The sequence below is a fragment of the Tauraco erythrolophus genome, chromosome 14 (assembly GCF_009769465.1).
Source record: "Tauraco erythrolophus isolate bTauEry1 chromosome 14, bTauEry1.pri, whole genome shotgun sequence".
In the NCBI taxonomy this organism is placed as follows: domain Eukaryota; kingdom Metazoa; phylum Chordata; class Aves; order Musophagiformes; family Musophagidae; genus Tauraco; species Tauraco erythrolophus.
In genome coordinates, this window is record NC_141478.1 from 21,153,044 (window position 1) to 21,172,380 (window position 19,337).

General features: G+C 58.6%; 2 protein-coding genes across 2 annotated transcripts; one reads left to right on the forward strand and one right to left on the reverse strand.

Annotated features, from left to right (window-relative positions):
- Nucleotides 1–1,213: 1,213 nt before the first annotated feature.
- On the forward strand, nt 1,214–13,829 carry MAN2C1 (mannosidase alpha class 2C member 1). The gene is given in 28 exon segments (XM_086620289.1): nt 1,214–1,305; nt 2,339–2,464; nt 3,067–3,190; nt 3,455–3,525; nt 3,759–3,936; nt 4,414–4,603; nt 5,067–5,173; nt 5,350–5,460; nt 5,843–5,935; nt 6,318–6,434; nt 7,191–7,286; nt 7,594–7,739; nt 8,213–8,336; nt 8,834–8,955; nt 9,777–9,862; nt 10,059–10,229; nt 10,500–10,582; nt 10,755–10,849; nt 10,975–11,015; nt 11,018–11,078; nt 11,272–11,428; nt 11,772–11,915; nt 12,030–12,139; nt 12,741–12,820; nt 12,946–13,091; nt 13,513–13,616; nt 13,697–13,741; nt 13,743–13,829. Coding segments are annotated over 28 exon segments (3,081 nt in total). The 3' UTR covers nt 13,804–13,829.
- A 1,070-nt stretch (nt 13,830–14,899) lies between these two features.
- Nucleotides 14,900–18,915, reverse strand: NEIL1 (nei like DNA glycosylase 1). The gene is given in 9 exon segments (XM_086620486.1): nt 14,900–14,919; nt 15,098–15,296; nt 15,459–15,520; nt 16,037–16,063; nt 16,563–16,697; nt 16,842–16,941; nt 18,023–18,101; nt 18,273–18,392; nt 18,497–18,915. Coding segments are annotated over 9 exon segments (1,161 nt in total).
- Nucleotides 18,916–19,337: the final 422 nt, after the last annotated feature.

Consider the following 19,337-nt stretch of genomic DNA (forward strand, 5'->3'; position numbering starts at 1 on the left):
TCTGATTTTACAGAAATAAAAGAAGTTGTCACGGACTTCGTAAGCCACCGCAGCCATAACTGCACTGTCTCTCCTCCTCGAAGGAGGCAGCTTTCCTTGCACAAACCCATGCTGCCAGTCCTAAGCACCCACCGCAGCTCCCGTCCTCCCTGGCTGGGGAGCTGCAAGCAGGACTTTGCCGCTGCTTAAACCTCTCCTGGGTGTTTTATTTTTTTTCCAAGACAGCAGGTCGTCTCCTCTTGGAACCAGAGCTGCCCTCCCTTCTGCAGGCAGGGAGCTGGGGAGCGGGTCTGGAGGGGAATGCCACTACTCCTCATCGGCAGCCAACGTGCGGTGGGCAGATCTTAGACGGGAGCCTCCTACGGAGAGAGGGAAAGAGCAGCATGAAGTGCCCAGTGGGGAATATTCACGGTTTGCCAGCAATAAGTTACCCGTCCCATTTCTCTGCCTTTGCTGTAACTGGGCAGGAAGGGGCGTTTGGGTGTCCTCTTCCCTTTCAAAGGTTTCACACGAGCTTCCCTGCTCTCTTATCCCCCCCTTATTTTTCCTGTTGTATGCTCAAGGTAATCTGGAAGCGAAAATCTTGGGTGATGTAGACTTTTGACCAGCTCGGAAGTAACAGCTGCTGCTGGGTGGGTGTCTCGTCCTGGAGTCTGTGTCACCGGATCCCCAGGACATGCCGTGGGGACACCTCTGCCTTCGGCAGCCGCCCTCCCTCTGTCTGGCATCCCAGCTCTGCTCCCAGCCTGTACAATAGCAGAGGTTTGGGGTTTTTTGGAGTTTTTTTTCCCTCTTCTTTTTATTTGAACTCGCTTTTTGTGTTCTGTGACGTGATCCTCGGCCCACAATCCATGTGATTTCTATCCCAATGTTGTAAACTTGACTGTAGTGCGGTATTTCCATTAAAACATCAGGGCTCATGGTTGCGTGCGGATTCTTCCTTCCTTCCCCAGCGCACGCAGCGACGTTTTGGGGCGCTTCTGCGGGAAGAAGGGAGCAGGGAGGAGGGGCGGCGGGTGCACAACTCCTGTTGAGGGGCTGAGCGACCAGACTCGGCCCCCGCTTTCCAATTCATTTCCCGATTCCCGGGCGCCAGGAACCAGCCGCGTGTTGTTCGCCGCCCCGTGCGCATGCGCGGCGCACGCCCCGCCCGCCCACTCCGCCCCCGCCCCGCCGAGGCGGCGCATGCGCAGAGCGGCGCGGGCCGCGCAGCATGGCGGCGCCCAAGCACCGGCGCACGGCGCTGGAGCGTGTGGAGAAGTTCCTGTCCGAGACCTACTTCACCGACTGCAACCTGCGGGGCAGGTGGGTGGCGGGGCCGCCCGCCGTCACATGCCCGGGAGTCCCCGGCGCTCTGGCAGCGGGCGGGAGGGCCGCGCGGGGGCCCGGGCGTGTGTGTGTCTGTGTATGTCTGTGTCTGTGTGTCGGGGTGTGTGTGTCTGTGTGTGTGTGTCTCTGTATGTGTGTGTCAGGGGTGTGTGTGTGTCTGTCTGTGTGTCTGTCTGTGCAGTGTGTGTCGGTGTGTGTGTGTCTGTGTCGGGGTGTGTGTTGTCTGTGTGTCTGTCTGTGCGTTGTGTGTGTGTCGGTGTCTGTGTGTCTGTCTATGTGTCTGTGGTGTGTGTCTGTGTCGGTGTCTGTGTGTCTGTGGTGTGTGTGGGGGTGTGTCTGTGTAGGTCGGGGTGTGTGTCTGTGTGTGTGTCTGTGTGTGCGTGTGTCTGTGCGTGTGTGTGTGTGTCGGTGTGTGTCTGTCTGTGTGTCTGTGTGTTGGAGGGGTGTGGTGTGTCCGTGTGTGTGTGTGTATCTGTGTCGGGGTGTGTGTCAGTGTGTGTCTCTGTGTCTGTGTGTGTTTCTGTTTCTCTGTGTGTCTGTCTGTGTGTCGGTGTGTGACTCTATGTGTGTGTGCCTGTGTCTGTGTCTCTGTCTGTGTGGGGTGTGTGTGTCTGTCTGTGTGTGGGGGTGTGTGTCTGTCTGTGTCTTTCTGTCTGTGTATGTGGGTGCGTCTGTCTGTCAGCCGGCCCCGCAGGGCAGGCTGCTGCACCCCGAACTCGGGGGCTCCGTGAACAAAGCACACACACACCCCTCGGCCAGCTGGAGCTCTGCCTCAGGGAGCCGCTGGCACGGTCGGCTCTGCCCCCCAGCCCTGCTGCCCTCTGGAAAACGCTGCTGGAAGGCCGTTCCAACGGGCCATCAACGGGGCAAATGATTGTTAATTAATACTATGAGGGTGTTAAGTGGGAGCCGGGTGATACAGCCATGCTGGGAAAGCAGGGTGGTCTCTGTCCCTCCCCACCCCCGGGCAGGACTGGCCTTACTGGTGGTGTCCTGTCTCCTGCCGCAGGCTTTTTGGGGATCACTGTCCGCCAGCAGCGCTCTCCTGCTTCCAGACCCCGCGGCGCATCCCGTACGATGAGGCTGTCAGGCAGGAATTCAGACCGGCTAAAGTGGGCGACTCCTTCGGGCCCACGTGAGTACCAGATTCCGGTGGTCCCACGAGCGTGGTGGGGCTGGAGCTCGTGTCTTCAGCGTTACCTGTGTGCGTGAATCCTCGTGAGCTCCCAGTGGCAAAGAAATGAGACCATCATCCTCCTCCCTGTTGTGGCTTTAGGTAGGAGGTGTCAGCCCAGAAGCCCCAGGGGAGGTTTCGTGAGGAAACCGACCAAGATGTGTCAGATTCCAAGGAGAGCAGAGAGCTGGGTTCATCCATCCTTTGTGCCGAGAGCTCGTGTTCCTAGTCATGGTTGTAACCCTGCTTCTGCGCGGGATCCGTGCGTTTGTCAGGGCTGGGAGAAGACTGCAGTCTTTTCCTGGCTGTGGTCAAAGACACGATGCCACTGTCCGTTTCTCTGGAATCTCAGAACAGGCTGGGTTGGGGCCAGCACCATGGGGTTCCATGCTGCTTTCCAAGCTTCCTCGCCTGCTGGGGCTCCTTGCAGCCTGGGCACAAGCCTGCCCTAAGGGTTGTGTGCAGTCCCCGCTCTGCTTTCTCCATGGAGCCTCTGAGGAATTGTGTTTGCCCTTGGGAGAAGGTCTCACCGTGGGCTGAGGTTGCTGCCTGCTCTCTTCCAGGTGGGAGACGTGCTGGTTTAAGGTGGAGCTGAGCATCCCCCCGGCCTGGGCAGGGCAGGAAGTGCACTTCGTCTGGGAGAGCGATGGGGAGGGCATGGTGTGGCGAGACGCCCAGCCTGTCCAGGTAAGGAGGCGTGGATCAAGGGTGTGCCAGCTGCACCAGGTGCTTTGCTGTGTACAGAGTGGTTATCCCCCTTAGCCCTCTGCAATGGAACAGTAGAAGAAATCCTGTCCCATTTGTTGTGCACTCTTCAGAGGAATGCCTACATGTGTTGGTGGGCATAAAATAACACTCCTCCATCCAGCCAGATGTGTTTTGTCCTGGCCATCCAGCCCGCTGTCATGGACCTCTGAAGATGTGTGTTGAATGTGCTGTCTTCCCTTGCAGGGTTTGACTAAGGAAGGTGAGAAGACCAGCTACATCCTGACAAGCAGCCTGAAAGAGACGGAGCCCCACAGGTGGGTGGTCAGCTGGCCAGAGTCCCCCATCCCTGGGGGAGCTTGATGGTGTTTGGAGCCAAGAGGCCAGGGTGAGACATTCTTGTCTGCATCCAGATGCTCTGAGAAGTGTCTGGCGTTCAGGGGCTCTGTCCCTTGTTCAGGTCGGGCCGGTCCCACCATGGGGAGGGGAATGGACTTTCCCAGCCAATGGCTTGTGATCTGCTCCCTGATGGTGTCCTTTTGCCCTCCAGTCTGACGCTGTACGTGGAGCTGGCCTGCAACGGTCTCTTCGGGGCTGGCAAGGGCAGTATGATCGCCCCTCCAGACCCAGACAGGAGGTTCACCCTGAGCAAGGCTGAACTGGTCGTCTTCAACAGGGATGTCTATGAACTGCTGGTAGATCTGGAAATACTGCTGGACATGGCCCAGGTCTGTGAGCTCATTCTCTTCCCTTCTCTCACCCTTTCCACCTCCTTCCACAACTTCCTTTTATCTCCTTCTCCCACCATTCTGTGACCTATCTCCTCCCACCAGAAGGCCCTGGAGGAGCAAATGTTTGCTCCCGCTGCTGTAGCACGATTGATGTTGTCTAGACTAGGAGAAAACTGGACAGAGAGAAGCCACAGGTGGTTTTTTCATCCACTTTCTGCTCCAAGGCAGGATCTGTTAGCCCAGAGCCCCCTGGGATGGGCGTATGTGTGACCTGGCTTTGTAATGCACATGGGAAAGACCTAAGGTTGTGTCTGTGAAGCAGGGACGCGGTGTTTAACTGGCACTGCTGACTGACAGACTCAGATGTTGGAAGGTGGTTCTCCCTGAGGCAGGTGGCGTCCGAGCTGGTACAAATTGCTGCTCTGAGCCAGAGGATGTGCTGAGCTCCGAGTCAAACTGTTATCCCCACCCCAGCTCCTCGGGGAGGAAAACCAGAGGAGTTTCCAGGCGCTGTACACTGCCAACCAGATGGTCAACGTGTGTGACGTTACAGACCTGTCCACCTTCCCCGCTGCCCGTCACCTGGCTGCGGAGATCTTCAGCCAGAGGAACGGCGAGAGCCAGCACACCATCCATGCTGTGGGTCACTGCCACATTGACTCTGGTGAGAGCAGCACAGTGTTCCCTCTCTGCTGGACTGGAGGCCAGGGCGTGCTGCCCAAGGGGAGAGCTGGCTGCCCTTGGGCTCCAGGCACTGGAGGGGGAGGAAGGGGACCTCTGTGCTGCCGTAGAGCTGCTCTGTCACCGAGGCAGGGGAGCGTGTGTCTGGCTACCTGTGCTGTTTGGAGCACTGATGGGGCTGGTGATGAGGGATGAATTACAGACCACTGTCTTCCCCCCGTTGGACTTCACCCCTCAATTTCCAGTCCCTGGAGGGGTTTCAGTCTCAACAGAGAGGCAGCAGGAGGAGCAAGAGTTGGGGGCCCCAGGCTGTGTTGCTGTCAAACGCTTGGTCAAAGGACAGTGTTTTGCTCTAGCGTTTTCCCTGGCTTATAAACAAAAGGCAGCACAGCCCCATTCCCAGAGGATGTTGTGCCGAGTAATAACCGTGGTTCCTGTCCCTGCAGCCTGGCTGTGGCCGTATGAGGAGACCATCCGTAAGTGTGCTCGGAGCTGGGTCACGGTGCTCCGTCTGATGGAGCGCAATCCGGAGCTCACCTTCGCCTGCTCCCAGGTGAGTGATCTCCCTCTGGGCAGCTCTCCTTCCCTTTGTGGTGAGTTGCTTCTCCAGCATGGCTCGAAACGAGGCTGGGGGGGGTGACTGGGAGCGTCCTGTGCGGTTGCAGAGAGGAGGGTCGTCGGTGTGGCGCGGTGTGGTGGGAGCTGAGGCTGACCTCCATGCCTTGTCAGGCACAGCAGTTCGAGTGGGTGCGGAGCTGGTACCCCGGGCTCTACGCGCAGATTCAGGACTTCGTGGCGAAGGGGCAGTTCATTCCTGTTGGAGGCACCTGGGTGGAAATGGTGAGAAGCGTGGTGAGCCTGGCTCGCCCCACCCTCCCTGCACCAGCCCTCTGGGACCGGTCCTGTCACTGGAGGGGGAGAGCAGAGCCTTTGCTGAGCCTGTCTGTTGGTGATGGTCTCTGGGCCCAGCAAACACCAGCTGTCTGCAATGTCTAGCCTTGCAAAATACCATCCCTCTTCCGAATCATCTCGTTCCCTGAGAAGGGAGCTTTGGTCTGGCTGGCTGAGCTCTGTTCCTGCTTTCACCCTCTGCTGAGCTCTGGCCAGATCCTCCCCATGGTCTGCCAGGTCAGGATGACAGTGGGTGGGAATGGGACGCTTACGAGACCTCCTTTTCCTGGTGCCCGATTTGCCGTGTGAACTCCCTGTGCTTTCCCCCCAGGACGGGAACCTGCCCAGCGGGGAGTCCATGGTGCGGCAGTTCCTCCAGGGACAGCGGTTCTTCCAGGAGCAGTTTGGCCGGATCTGCTCAGAGGTACTCTCTCTTTCCCAGCACACCTTCCTTGCACGCCGTCTCCTTCCACCTCTTGCTGTGCGTGAGGGTTTCTCTCTGCTTCCAGATACGATGTTCAGGTGCCTCACGTTGGCGTGCTTTTTGCAGCTAAAGCTGCGCTGAGTAAACATCTAATCCCCGACGTGTCATGGGAGTTGGCACAGCCTCCCGCCTTGGTTGTGTTCCTGTAGGTCTCTGGCAGGTCTCTAGAATTGCTCCTTGTCTAGCACATCTTCTGTCCCCTCTGCAAGATGGCCTCAGAGCCTGACTACCAAGAAAGCCTTCGCGCGCTCCGGCTGTGGTTCGTGGCCAACGTGACTCAGATGCGTCTCTCTCCCTCTGCTGCTGTCACCTCTGCTCCCAGTTCTGGCTGCCGGACACGTTTGGATACTCGGCCCAGCTGCCCCAGTTGATGCGTGGCTGTGGGATCAGGCGGTTCCTCACGCAGAAGCTCAGCTGGAACCTGGTGAACACCTTCCCGGTGAGCTCTGCTTCCCCTGTTGCCAGGGGATGGACTTGCAGTTGCTGGAGTCTGTCTGCAGGGCTGGACCCCTTGGTTCCACAGGTCGAGCCAGTCCTTCAGCTCAGCTGACAAAGGCTCTTCTTCCAGAAGCCATCAGTTTGTGGTGGTAGCAATGTCCTGTCAGGGTTTAGCGGGAAGAAAGGATGCAGTTAGAGAGCCCAGCTGGGTCCCTGGCCTACAAATTCCTTCTGCTTCCAGATGGGAAGCTGTGACCTGCATGCAGGTCTGACCGACAGCAAACCCAGCCTCTCCTCTGCTGTCCCCTGCCCTTGTGGCATTCCACGTCCTTGTGCAACTGTCTCCTTGCACTGATCTGTCCGGGCATCCTGCAGCCTCATGGAGAGAAAGCGAAGACCCGGTTTGAATCTTCAAGGGGCTCTGAAGTGCCTGTCCCCTGTGCACTTCCTTGGTGCCAAAGGTGCTGGGATTTGTGTGTTGGAGAAGGCTTGTGAGGAAGCTTGGGCTTTTAGCGCACAAGTTCTGTGCTGCTGTGGTTGAAGTGTGCCCTCCATGTGCATGTTGGTGTGGGAGAAGAGTTTGGGAGCCTTGAAACACTGAGCTAAGGGTGAATTTATCTCTTTCTGGTACCAGCATGACCAGAGGTTTCCTTTGGGAGCTCACTGGGAACAGTGGGGGTGTGCTTTAGCATTTTGGTGCTGGGTGGGTACAGGGGGGCTGTACGAGACACCACGCTTTCCTTTGCACCCCCTCCAGCATCACACCTTTTTCTGGGAAGGCATTGATGGTTCCCGAGTCCTGACCCATTTCCCCCCTGGTGACTCCTACGGGATGCACGGGCGAGTGGAGGAGGTGAGTGCAGTTGCTGGACCTCCACGTGAAGTGCAGTGCCAGCCCCTTGGGACCGGATCTGAGGCTCCCAGGAGAGATCACTGCCTGGGAAGGCAGTGGGATAGCTGGCAGCGTTACTGGACAAAGGCTGTTTGGGTGCCTGGCAGTCAATCGCCTGCCTCTGAGATGTGTCCGTGCCTGATTTTGGCAGTTTGGGCTGGGGAAGAGGGGCAGGACCGTGCTTTGCTCCACAAAGGTTCACTTGGCTTTCTTGTGTGGAGCTGGAGCTGGGCACCAGGAGATTGCAGCTGTCCAAAATTCCCTCTAGATGCTGAAAACAGTGAAGAACAACAAGGACAAAGGACGTGTGAACCACAGCGCTTTCCTCTTCGGCTTTGGAGATGGAGGAGGGGGCCCCACACAGAAGATGCTGGACAGGATGAAGAGAATGAGTGACACAGATGGGCTGCCAAGGTGAGAGGACAGCTGCCTTCCTCCCTCCTTGTGAGAGCACTTGTTTTGAGCCAGACCTGGCTTTCAGCAGTGCCGAAAGAAAGGGTGAAGGAGGGCAGGGAGCAAGTGGGGCGAGCAGAGGGCTAGGAAGGATTGTCAGGGAGACAGAGTCTCTCTCCACCATCAAGAGCAGTAAGAACAGGTACACGGCGTGGCCTCAGACTGCTCGTGAACCCTCAGCTGGTCTGTGGGGCGAATGGCCAGCACAGCAGTGGTGCCTGGCAGTCTGTCCCTGCCTGGGGAATGTCCCTGTCCCCGTGGCAGGCAGCAAGAGCAGTGTGGAACGGGAGAGGGGTAGGAGGGGGTTTGGGAGAACATGGAGTCGTGGTTGTGTTGGGGTTTCTGGGGCTGTCACCTTTCTGGTCAGGATTCACCATTCGCAGTGTCACAGGCTTCTCCTCTGGCTCATCACTGTTTGTGCTTCTCTCCCGCAGGGTTCAGCTCTCCACTCCCGACCAGCTTTTTTCTGTCCTGGAGAAGGAGTCGTCACAGCTGTGCACCTGGGTGGGAGAGCTCTTCCTTGAGCTGCACAACGGCACATACACCACCCAGGCCCAGGTGACTGCTCGCACCAGACGGGTTGCAGTGGTCTCCCAGGGAAGGTGGCCGTTCTCAGATCTCTTTGCTACGGCTCAGGCGGCTCCAGGGTTTGAGCAGTGCCCTTTAGGTCTCAACAGTGGGAGCCACCTTGTAGCCAGAACTCCAAAAGGCAGGTCTATTGTCAGACTTTCTTCAAGGGGTGAGAAGGAAGCCTGGACACAGCAGGGTTCCCCTTGGTCCACAGCTGCCGTTTCCTTCACTTTAGCAAATAGTTGGAGAGCTTGGGTGAAGAGTCAGAAGAAGGGGAGGAAGGTGAGAGCAGAGGCAGGGGAAGCTATGTCTTGTGCTGGGAGTTTCAACTTGATCTGAGACAGAAAATATCTTGCTGGTAATGGCAAACTCATGGTAACCAGTCTTCCTGCACTGGAGCTGGGCTTTTTGCTGCTGGTGGGAGAGATCCACTCCTAGCTACCAATTTCCTAAGCATCTTTCTTCTCTCCTTGCTTCGACACCAGATAAAGAAGGGGAATCGGGAGTGCGAGCGAATACTCCACGATGTCGAAGTACTCAGCACCTTGGCTGTGGCACGGGGTGGTGCGTTGCAGTATCCTGCCAGCCAGCTGCAACAGCTCTGGAGGTGAGGAAGTACGGGAGCACCGACAGCACCAGTGGGAGGATGTGGTGAGGGCTGGGGACTTCAACCTGAGAGCTGGCTGCTTTTGGGGTACCATTCCCCACCTCTGACAGCTTCTTGTCCCTGCCTGAGCCAGGGTGGAAATCCTCACTATCAGTGCACCAAAATTAGCCCAGACTGGTTGGACAGAACTGGTGTGGGCAAATATTGGGCAGCACAGTGGGCTGATGGTGGGAGATGGTCATTTATCTTGCATCCCTGTTCAGCTAGAGCCGGAATGGTGACTGACCACAGCCCGTCTCCATCTGAACTGCCTCTTGAGTGAGAGGGGTGCGCAGTTAAGACGTAGGGACCCGTGCGGATTCAGTACTGCAGCGCTGTGTATGCACAACCCCATCCATAAAACTGATCAAGGCTCCACCTGGAAAACGTTTCAGTGCTTTATTTGATTCTCCCCTTGGAAGTTAGCTCCAAAGCCTCGCTATTCTGCTGGCTGGAAGCTTCATTTCTGACCTAAGCTTGTTCCTCGCCAGTTTTGACTTGCCTGAACTTGTGCAACAATATATCTGGTAGCCCCAAGGGATAAAAATAAATTAGCTCTTCCTCCTCATGTCTGTGATTTACTAAGATGGCAGTTGACAAGTCCTAACATAAAGGGATTTAAAGGGTGCTACAGAAAAATATCCATTTCTCTCAAGTTTTTGCTAGCGGGGGCATAAGGAACAGTTATTAAGCTGGTCTGTCTTGCAAACAGAGCTCGGTAAGTTGGAGCAAATCCGGCGCTCTTCCCCGATTCCTCACTTGCTTTCTGTTCTCTGTTTTAGGTTATTGCTGCTGAACCAGTTCCATGACGTTTTGCCAGGCAGCTGTATCCAGCTCGTGGTTGAGGATGCCCTGCAATACTACGCAGGTGAGCAGGGAGTTTGGATAGGAGAGTGTACTTTAATTAACTTACTAACAGATAACAGTAATTAATACTAATGACAATTAGTAATTGTAGCTTGGAAGTACCTAAGGTGTGCATACATTGCACGGGAGCGCCAGAAACTCTCTCAGATGTGAGAAATGGCCTGGCTGGGTCCAACTGGGGCCTTTTATTTGCTCAGAGATCCGCAGGACTGGTGCTCGGCTGCAGGAGGAAGCTGTGCAGTCCTTGTGCGGGGACCTGCTGCAGCCCAAGGCAGCGAGCACCGAGAGCACCCTCGTGTTGAACACTTTGCCCTGGGAACGGACTGAGGTGATCTCCAGGACTGGACCAGCCGGAACAGAGACTTTAGGTATGTCTAGCTTGGGGGTAACTTGTGTACCAGAACTTCTTACAGGGGCAGAGACAGCTGGCAAAGAAATACTCTGCCTCTCCCTGCCCTTGGGAGGGTTTACTGACTTGTCAGATGGCTGCTTGGGGCTGATCCTGCTTCAAGTTGTCCCTGAAGTATGGATGAAGAAGAGGAGGGTAGGAAAGGAGGTGGTAGATCTGACATGAAGAGCAGCAGGGCAACACGGTGTGTCCAGGGAAGATGTTGGAACAGAACCTCTTTGCTTTCCAGCTCTGGTGACAGTCCCCAGCATGGGCTACGCTATAGTGAGGGAGCCACTGGTGCCCCCTCAGCCTGTGGCAGTGAGGAGACAGGTGAGCACAACGGCGGCTGTTCTCTGGCCGGCATGCCCTGCGTCAAAGGCTGGCTGGGGAGGAATCGAGGGAATCCAGCACGCCGCAAGCCCGCACGCTGTACCTGCAGTTGGGACACTCAGCTCCCACAGGTGTGGGTCTGTAAAAGCTGTTTCTGTCCTTCCCTCCGCAGGAGGACGGCGCCATTGCCATGGAGAATGGGGTGATTGCAGTCTGCCTCGATGCGCTGGGGCGCCTGACCTCGCTTCGGCTGGTGGACTCCGAGAGGTATGTCTCACCCAGTTCCCAGAACCAGGCTCCTCAAACCTCTCTTGGGTCTTCTTCTTGCTGTAAGCCCTTCACCACGGCCAGTTCTTCTTACGCTGCTGTTTCTCTGTTCTGCTTTGTTCCAGAGAGTCAGTCCCAGATGGCTGCTGTGCCAACCAGTTTGCACTCTTGATGATGTTCCTCTGTACTGGGACGCCTGGGATGTGATGGATTATCACTTGGAAACCAGGTAAAGGAGCAGTGCACGCAGCAGTCGGATTTTTGTCTTTGCTCCGAGGTTCTTGCCTCCCTGTCAGCCCCAGCTGTAACAAAAGCTGTAACAGAGCATTCACTCCAGAGAAGTGAGTGCCTGCTGCGTGGGAGGCTGGACTGGGTTTTGGGAACCAGGCTGAGACCAGCTCTGCCTTTATCCCTTTTTCTAGGAAGCCAGTGACAACGCTGCTGAAGCCTCTGGAAATCACCCTGGCTGGGGGTCTGCGGGGAAGTGCGAGCTTCTCTCTGCGGATCGGGGAAAGCAGCACCTTAACCCAGGAGATCATCCTGGACGCCACGTGCCCGTACCTCCGCTTCCAGACCCAGGTTTGGCCAGCGACTGCCGCGCGATACCGACATCTGTGCTGTGCAGGCAGGGCCCTGGGGAGCTGAACCTCGCATCTGAATTACGTTTCCCTTCCTATTTTCTTCCCTGGAGACCCCCATTGCCTGTCCTCCTCCGCCTTAGGGGAAGGCAGCCTAAGGATGAGGGTCCTGAGGGACCAGGGTGGAAGAGAGACCTGCCAGTTCATCTGTGTTCAGAGTCTAGTGCAGTTTTTTTGTACCTGGTCTGGCCTGGATGCGAGCTGGCTACTGTGCACCAGGGAAGGATAAGTTCAGCCTCTGCTTCTCAGCCCCCCGTGGTGATGTTTTCTGCTACCACGTTTAGGTTGAGTGGAAGGAGGCTCACAAGTTCCTGAAGGTGGAGTTCCCCGTGCAAGTCCGGAGCACAAACGCCACCTACGAGATCCAGTTTGGGCACCTGCAGCGGCCAACGCACTGGAACACGTCCTGGGACTGGGCTCGATTTGAGGTGAGAGGAAAGGTGGCCCTCATCCCAGGGCCGAGCTGCTGCTCCCGAGGTAGGGCTGTGTTTGCTCCTAGGTGGTAGCTCTGCGTGGTCAGTATGTCTCGATACCTCCTGCAGGTGTGGACTCACAAGTGGCTGGATCTCTCCGAGCACGGCTTCGGGGTGGCACTGCTGAACGACTGCAAATACGGAGCATCAGCCCACAGGAACGTCCTCAGCCTCTCGCTGTGAGTCGGGTTGGGTTGAGGGTGGAGCCACAGCAGCCGCTTTGCCTTCTGAGGTATTTCTTGGAAGTCAAGGCAGCACCTGGTCCTAAATGATGCCAGTTAATAAGGAAATAGTCTGGTATTAGTCTGAGAGGCTGGCCGTCATCTGAGAACTTTTGGGTGACTTAGTTACAATTGACTAAGATAAAGTAATTCCTGTGAGTTATGCTCATAAATAGTTCAGGAGAGATCAGATCCACATTTGCACTAAGTAATTTCTCTGTTCCTGGCCAAAACATACCCTAGGAGAGGAGGCTTAAGGAGAGGGAAGGAACAGCAATGTTCTGGGTGTGTACAAAGCTAAGAGAAACTACATATTTCAGTTTCACTCCATCAGCCACAAGTTTCACAGGAAATCACCCTTCAAAGGTCAGTTTTAGCTTCTGAGTCACCTTGTCCAGGCTCTGTTTGCTCCTGCCAAAAACAGCAGCATGTTGGCTTCCACCTCATGGCGCAGTCTCGAGGTAGCAGGGGAGACAATTGTCAGAGCTCCTCTGGCTCTGCGCTCGGTGACAGAGGGTGCTGCAGAGATGCCAGTCTCACCTGCTTCTTGTTGCTGTAGGCTGAGGGCACCAAAGTCCCCTGATGCCATGGCAGACATGACGCACCACCAGTTCACCTACGCCGTGATGCCTCACCTGGGTGAGCGATGGGCAGAGCTGGGTTGTCTGGGGACGCACAGGCTGGAGGATGCTCCAGCGAGCCTTGGGGTGAGCATGTCTTGGCACTGCATGCCTAGAGGCTGGCTAGAGGTTCTTGTGTTGCAGGTACCTTCCAGGACGCCGGTGTGATCCAGCGTGCCTACAACTTGAATTTCCCCCTCCACGCGGTCCCGGCCAGCTCTGCCCAGTGCCCAGCCTGGAGCGCCTTTTCTGTCAGCTCACCTGCGGTCGTGCTGGAGACGGTTAAGCAGGCAAGTGCCTGGGGCAGAAGCGGGCAGGGCAGGCGGGTTAAGCTGTTGTTGTTGAGCAGGGCTCGCTCTTTCCCCAGGCTGGGTGGTGGGCAGGCTCAGCTGAGTTTAAACGGTGGTCCCTCTGGCTGGCACGTCCTGCTAGGTGAGAACTAGGTGGGGTTAGCACCCCTCTCTGCCAGCCCCCCTCTCTGCCAGCCCCCCTCTCTGCCAGCCCCCTCTCTGCCAGCCCAGGCAGGCATCTGCACCTGTATGTGGGTACTGGGCACAGTCGTTGGCACAGCAGCGTGGCAGGTCAGGAACACGCGTGCACACAGGCAGGGCTGCTCAGCCGTCATCGCCTGGGTCAGGCCATACCTTGAGGTGTAGGATAGGATGTGTCCATCTTGTTTGTCCAAAATCCCGTCTGTGCTGTCCCCCAAAGGCCGAGGACAGCCCTGAAGCCGTGGTGGTTCGGCTGTACGAGGCACACGGCAGCACGGTTGACGCCTGGCTCCAGACCTCCCTCCCCGTTAAGGAGGCGATGCTGTAAGTCCATGCTGGAGGGCTGGGCACGTGTGGGGATGGAAACCAGTTGCTTCAGCTTCACTTCCTGCTTTCTTCCCCAGCTGTGACCTCCTGGAGCGGCCGGCTGCACGGGGCCGCCTGCCGCTGGCAGCGGGGCGTGAGACTTTCCTTCACACCCTTCCGCTGCTCTCCGTCCTCTTGGTCTTGAGGCGGTGACGCCGTCGGTCGCCCTTGCCCATGCCGCGGCAACCTGGACCAACACCATGAGTTCAAATCGCAGCCTGAGGCTTCCCCGATCTCAAGAGCTGTGCGAGGAGGTGGTGGTTCCAGGGAAGGGCAGAGTCTCCCCCTCGCCCCCCCACCCAGCCATCGGAGAGCTTCGCTTGAGAGCAACCATGTCCTTCAGGAAAGGACAGTTGCCCGCTGCCTAACTGGGGACAGAGGGCCTGAGCGAGTTCCCAGCTAGCTGAAACGTGGGTAAAGTTGTGGGACAGGCTGGCTGGCCCTACACAGGCTCTACTCCAACCCTGGAAGGTTTGGGGAGCAGCAGCTTTCCACAGTGTCTCCTGTGTCTCGGCCTTCACCTTCTCCAGACCCTAGCAGCCAGCGTAAAGACCCACTACAGTCCTTCCCCTCTCCCTTCACCTGCCTCTCGCACTGCTTTTGTGGAAGGGGAACACAAGTAAAAAGAGAATTACATGAATATAAGCTCCAGCCTGTTTCTTAACTTATTTCCAGATAACTGCACTGATCTGCCTCCTCCCAGGGGCTCTGTTGTAGCTGCTGCTCTCTTAGTGTCCTCCTCAGCAGGATCTCGCTCGTGGGACCGGGGAGGCAGAGCTTACCTGAATTTCAGGGGGCAGGGTGGAGGGGAAGCCTGCTCCGTACTATCTGGGGAAGAGGATGGGCACAGCGGGGTTATCCTTAGCACAAAAAGGCGAGCACGGTGATTTCTACACAAAATACACTTTATTAGTCAGTTAAAAACAGTGATCCAGGCAGCAGCCAGAAAGGGAAGAGGGGAAAGAAGAGGGAATCCACTTTTAGGCAGACGGAAGGGTCAGAACCCAGCACGATGTGCGGTCCGTGGCCCTTATCCCCCCTCAAATGCCTGGGGACAGCAGGAGGACGCTGGATCCATCGGCCCCATCGCCAAGCCCAGGACAGAGCGGTAGCAAGCGGGTGAGCACAGGTACGGAAACAGCCCCATTTCTCCCCGAACTAACCCCAGGCCCTTGGCCAGGCCCTCCCTGAGCTCCTGTGGCTGTTAAAATGCCCCTCAGGAGGAAGGCAGCGCGCGGCACTCACACGGCAGGCGCTGCGCCTGGAACACAGAGAGGGAAAGGAGAAGCCAGAGGGTGAGGGGGCGCCTGGTGCTGCCCCGCGAAGCCCCGCTGGCTCCTCTCCTGCCTTTTGGCACCCCCTCAGACCCCTTGACACGAGGGAGCGCTCCCACAGCCCTCGCCTGCGCGTTGGAAAGCCGCGGGGACTGCCAGCCTCACCTCTGCCCCTGCGTGCAGACGTCCGGCGGCTTCTTTTGGCGCTGACCGGTGCCTCAGGCTCGGACAAGGCAGAAGCAGCGGTCGCTTTCTTCCCCCGAGCACGTCCCTTCCTCGGCCCGTCAGCCACCTCCTCCTCCTCGGTTGGCTTCAGGGGTTTCGCTGCAGCCCCGGGGCGCCGTTTCGAGGAACGTGTGGTGACCTGGGTGGACGTCAGAGCTGGATGTCAGCAGCAGAAGTGTGCTTTGGACCGCCAGACGATGAGAAACTCCAGGTAGGAGCCCCACCGTGAATTCAGCAGCCTGAGCACAGGGGGAACAGAACAGCCCCCAGACCCAGGAGCCACAACCACAAAGCTTCTTACCTTGGGAGTCAGAGCCTCGGGATCTGCCTTCAGCTGAGAGCGCTTCTTGCGGGACGCCTGTCCTGCACAAGATGATGTGCCCAGGTTAGGTGGGGTGAGGGGGAGATGGGGCACCTGTGTTTTGGGAGACAGGCTGTGGCACAGTGACCTTTCAGGGACGCCGTCCCAGGCGGCGTGCGAGCTGAGCGCTGCGGAATTGGCGCTGGGATGGAGGAACGGCTTGAGGGGGCTCCTCTCCTCCCTCACCAGATTCCCTCCCATGCCAAAACACTGCTTAGTTCAGGCTCGCGCCCCAGGGAGAGCACACCCTCCAGCTCCCAGCCTGGCAGGTGAGGAAGAGGATGTAGGTGCTGCCCTGGAAAAGCACCCTGCAGGCGCAAAGCCTGTGCCCAGGCAAGTGGGTGTGCTGGTAGGAAGCCTTGGGGACAACGGGCTCTGTTCCCCAGTGCCACCAGCCTCCACAGGCCCGTCAGCACCCCAGGGAGAGGACTTTGCTCCTGCCTTTGCCCCTGGGCTTCCCAGGCTCCAGCCCTCCCGGAGCAAGAGTGGGTTCCGCAGGAAGGCGAGAGGACACTCACCTTTGGGAGCCATGGGGCCAGGCTCCCCTGCAAGGAAGGCGACAGAGCGTTGAATGGGGCGCAGTCATTCCGTAGGCAGTGGCAGCAGAATCTGTGCCCCTTCTGCACCCCGCAGCCAAGACAGTGAGAGGGGTACAGCCACGTTTCCCCGGGAAGCCAGGGAGTCGGATGTGCTCTGCCGGCCCTGTGCCTCGGGGCTCTCCCATCAGCCCCACGTCCTTCCGCAAGGCCCCAGCCATGGTGTCTCACCCAGACACGGGGCACAGGAGGGAGGAACGGGGCTGCCAGACCACCCGAGCTCCCCATTCCTGCAGTCAGCCCCTCTGCTCACACTGCCCACCATCCCTCAGCCACTGCCCACCGCACGGAGGGTCCTTGTCACCTCCACATCCAGCGGTCACAGCAGTCTGTTGAAGTGGGAGACCTGGGTGACACAGCGTAATGCTGGGGGGTCTCCAGAAGGAGAAAATGGGCTGGTGTCCCCTTGGACGAGTTGTCGGGGGAACACTCAGCCCCAGGCAGTGACCTCAGGCTCCTACCTGGAACCATATGGTCCTGCCGTTGCGGTCGCGCAGGGAGCTCATGCCTGGCACTAGGTAACACTGCAGCCAGTTCTTGAAAGCAGCATAGTTATCTGCATGATCTGGGTCCAAGAGCTTTTCTCTGGGAAAGGAGAGAGGGACAGCACAGAGGCAGCGATGGAGAAGAAGCGGTGACCATGGTGTTGAGGTGCCTGCTGCTAGGAACGCAGGAGAGGATGGTGCAAAGCCCAGGTCTCCCCCCTGTCCCTGTCCTGTCGCCTCACCTGCCGCGATGACCTCCATGGGCACGGTGTGGCACAGCTCCAGGAGATCCGGGTTCTCCCGCATCAGCTTCAGCTTCTTGCTCAGCGTCAGGGAAGGACTCTGCAGGGGTGGAGAAGGGGAGGGAAGCCACCTACAGCTGCCCAGCCTCGACGAGGTCTCTCCTTCCCAACACCAGCCCAAATTCCCCATCTGCTTTTACCCTCCTGAGGATGAGCTGCCACACTCCCCACGTGCCAGCCCTGACCTCATCCTGCTGTAGGCTTCCAACTGCACATCAGCACGTTCCCCACGGCTACAAAGACATGAAAGAGGGCTAGCACAGAGGAACACCAGCAATTTGTAAAAACAGCCCCCAAGTTGCATGTTTTGTTTTCAGCCTCCCTTAAAACAGCCACCTCCTCTCCCCGGAGGCCGCGGGCTCCACTGCAGCCTTCCCCAGAGATTAAACTCGCACAGTGTTTGCTTCCCTTGCCCCTTCCTCTTCACCCACCCCAATATATACCCTGAGGCTTTCTGAGGGCAGAAGCTGGGCGCTGCTGGGCAGCAGCGCAGCACGCGGGCACGTGCCAGGGGAGCTGCGCCCCGTTTGCCGCTCCGTTGGAGGGGCGGACATGCTCAGACATGGGTGGTCATGGCAAAGGACAGGAACGTGCTCGAGGAGAAAGATCCCGCGCAGCAAGTGGTGCAGTTGCGGAGAGGAAACGCCCGCTGTCGGGTTGAGAAAGACTCGGAGCAGCAAACACCTCCTGACAGCGGCGCGGGCAGGGACTGTGCGAGCTCCGCAAGCGCCTCGTGATGATGTTCTGCTCCATCAGAGCGAGAAACCAAACTGGAACTGAAATTGGCCCTGACCCAGGGCTGGAACAAGCCCCAAACAGCAGACCTGAACCAGACCTTTGTGCCCAGCTAAGCCCAAAGCAGAGCCAGAGCAGGGCAGCAGGCTGAGCCCAGGCTGGGAGCTGGAAGCAAACCGAACCACCTGCCCCGTGCTGAGCCCAAACCCGGATCAGGAACACTTCTCAGAGGAGTCTGGCTCCCTGCATGGAAGGCGAGAGGCTCCTGGGAGCTCCGGGAGCTGCCGAGACATCGCACAGGTCCACAAGCAAACAAATCCCTGGTACGGCGTCTGCCTGGAAACCTGCCCCTTTCTGAGCCTGCGGAAGCACCCAGTGTTCCCCACCTTCTCCCTCCTCGCCTGCTCCTGATTCTTCAGAGCTTCCAGCACGGTCCGAGCCTTTTCAAAGGGAGGGATCTTCAACCTGAGTGAGTCCATCTGTTACACACAAGCCTGAACTCTCAGTTCTGGCACTTTGCCTGTGTCTACCAGGCAAGGAGGCCCAGCCAGCTTAGCCAAGGAGCTGGCAAAGCTCCGGCAAACTCTTGGAGACCAAACCTCCGTGGCAGGTCAGCAGGTGCTCAGCCCACCTTACCTGTACAGGATCTCAGCCCGGAGGTAATTCCCAATCCCATTGAAAAACTTCTGGTTTAAGAGAGCCTCGCAGATGGGCTTGTCAAAAGCCTTGTCATCCAGGTTCTTCAGCACGTTCTCCCTGCAACAGAGCGCGGGGCAGCACGAAGGATGTGGCCATGTTAAAGAAGCCAAAACCAAGCGGGGGGGCGCTTCCCGGGCCGGGCCGGGCCGTGGGGTGCTCACCTGAAGGCCTGGTACTCGGAGAGGACGCAGGGCCCCCGGCCCGGCTGCCAGGCGTCCCCCAGCCGCCACGAACCGAAGCGGCGAGCGTCGACGAAGCAGAGGGCGCGCGGGGGACTCTCGCGGGTGAGGAAGCGGAGGTGGGCATGGCGGGGCAGCTGGGCGGCGGGGCACAGCCGGAACGAGCCCGACATGCCGAAACGGAAGACGAGGGCCAGGGAGGCGCCGTGGCCCAGCGGGGCCAGCGTCAGCCGCAGCTCCTTGCCCCGGGAGGCGGCCGAGATGCTGTACGCCTCGCTGGAGAAGGGCACCTCCGGGCCCCTGCCCACCGCCGAGCGCTCCGCGCCGCCCGAGAACACCACCCCGCCGCACGCCTCGTTGATGTAGCGCCCGGCCAGGTGCAGCTCCGGGCACTCGGGCATCGCTACGGCACCGGATCGGCACTGCCCGCTTCGGTTCGGTTCGCCCCGTCCCGCCGCCCGTCCGCCCCCTGGAGCCCCGCCCACGCCGCCTCCCATTGGCTGCGCGGCGCGCGGTGCGTGCCGGGAGTTGTAGTCGCGCCGCGTGGCCAAGGCAGCGCGCCCGCGGGGCCGGCGGAGGAGGAGGAAGAAGGCGGGACACGGCTCGGCTTCGTCACCGGCGCCTTTATTGGGGGTACGGGCCGCCCCGCGGGCTCCGGCAGCCTCACCCGCTGCCGGGGAGCCCGGCAGGCGCAGGCGGGAGGGCAGGGAAAGGTGCCCCCCGGCCTCCCGCTCGGCAGCCGGGCACACCGGGGGCCGGTCGGGCACACCGGGGGCCGGTCCTGCGGTGGTGCCTCCCGCCATCGGCCCTTCTCCCGGCTCCT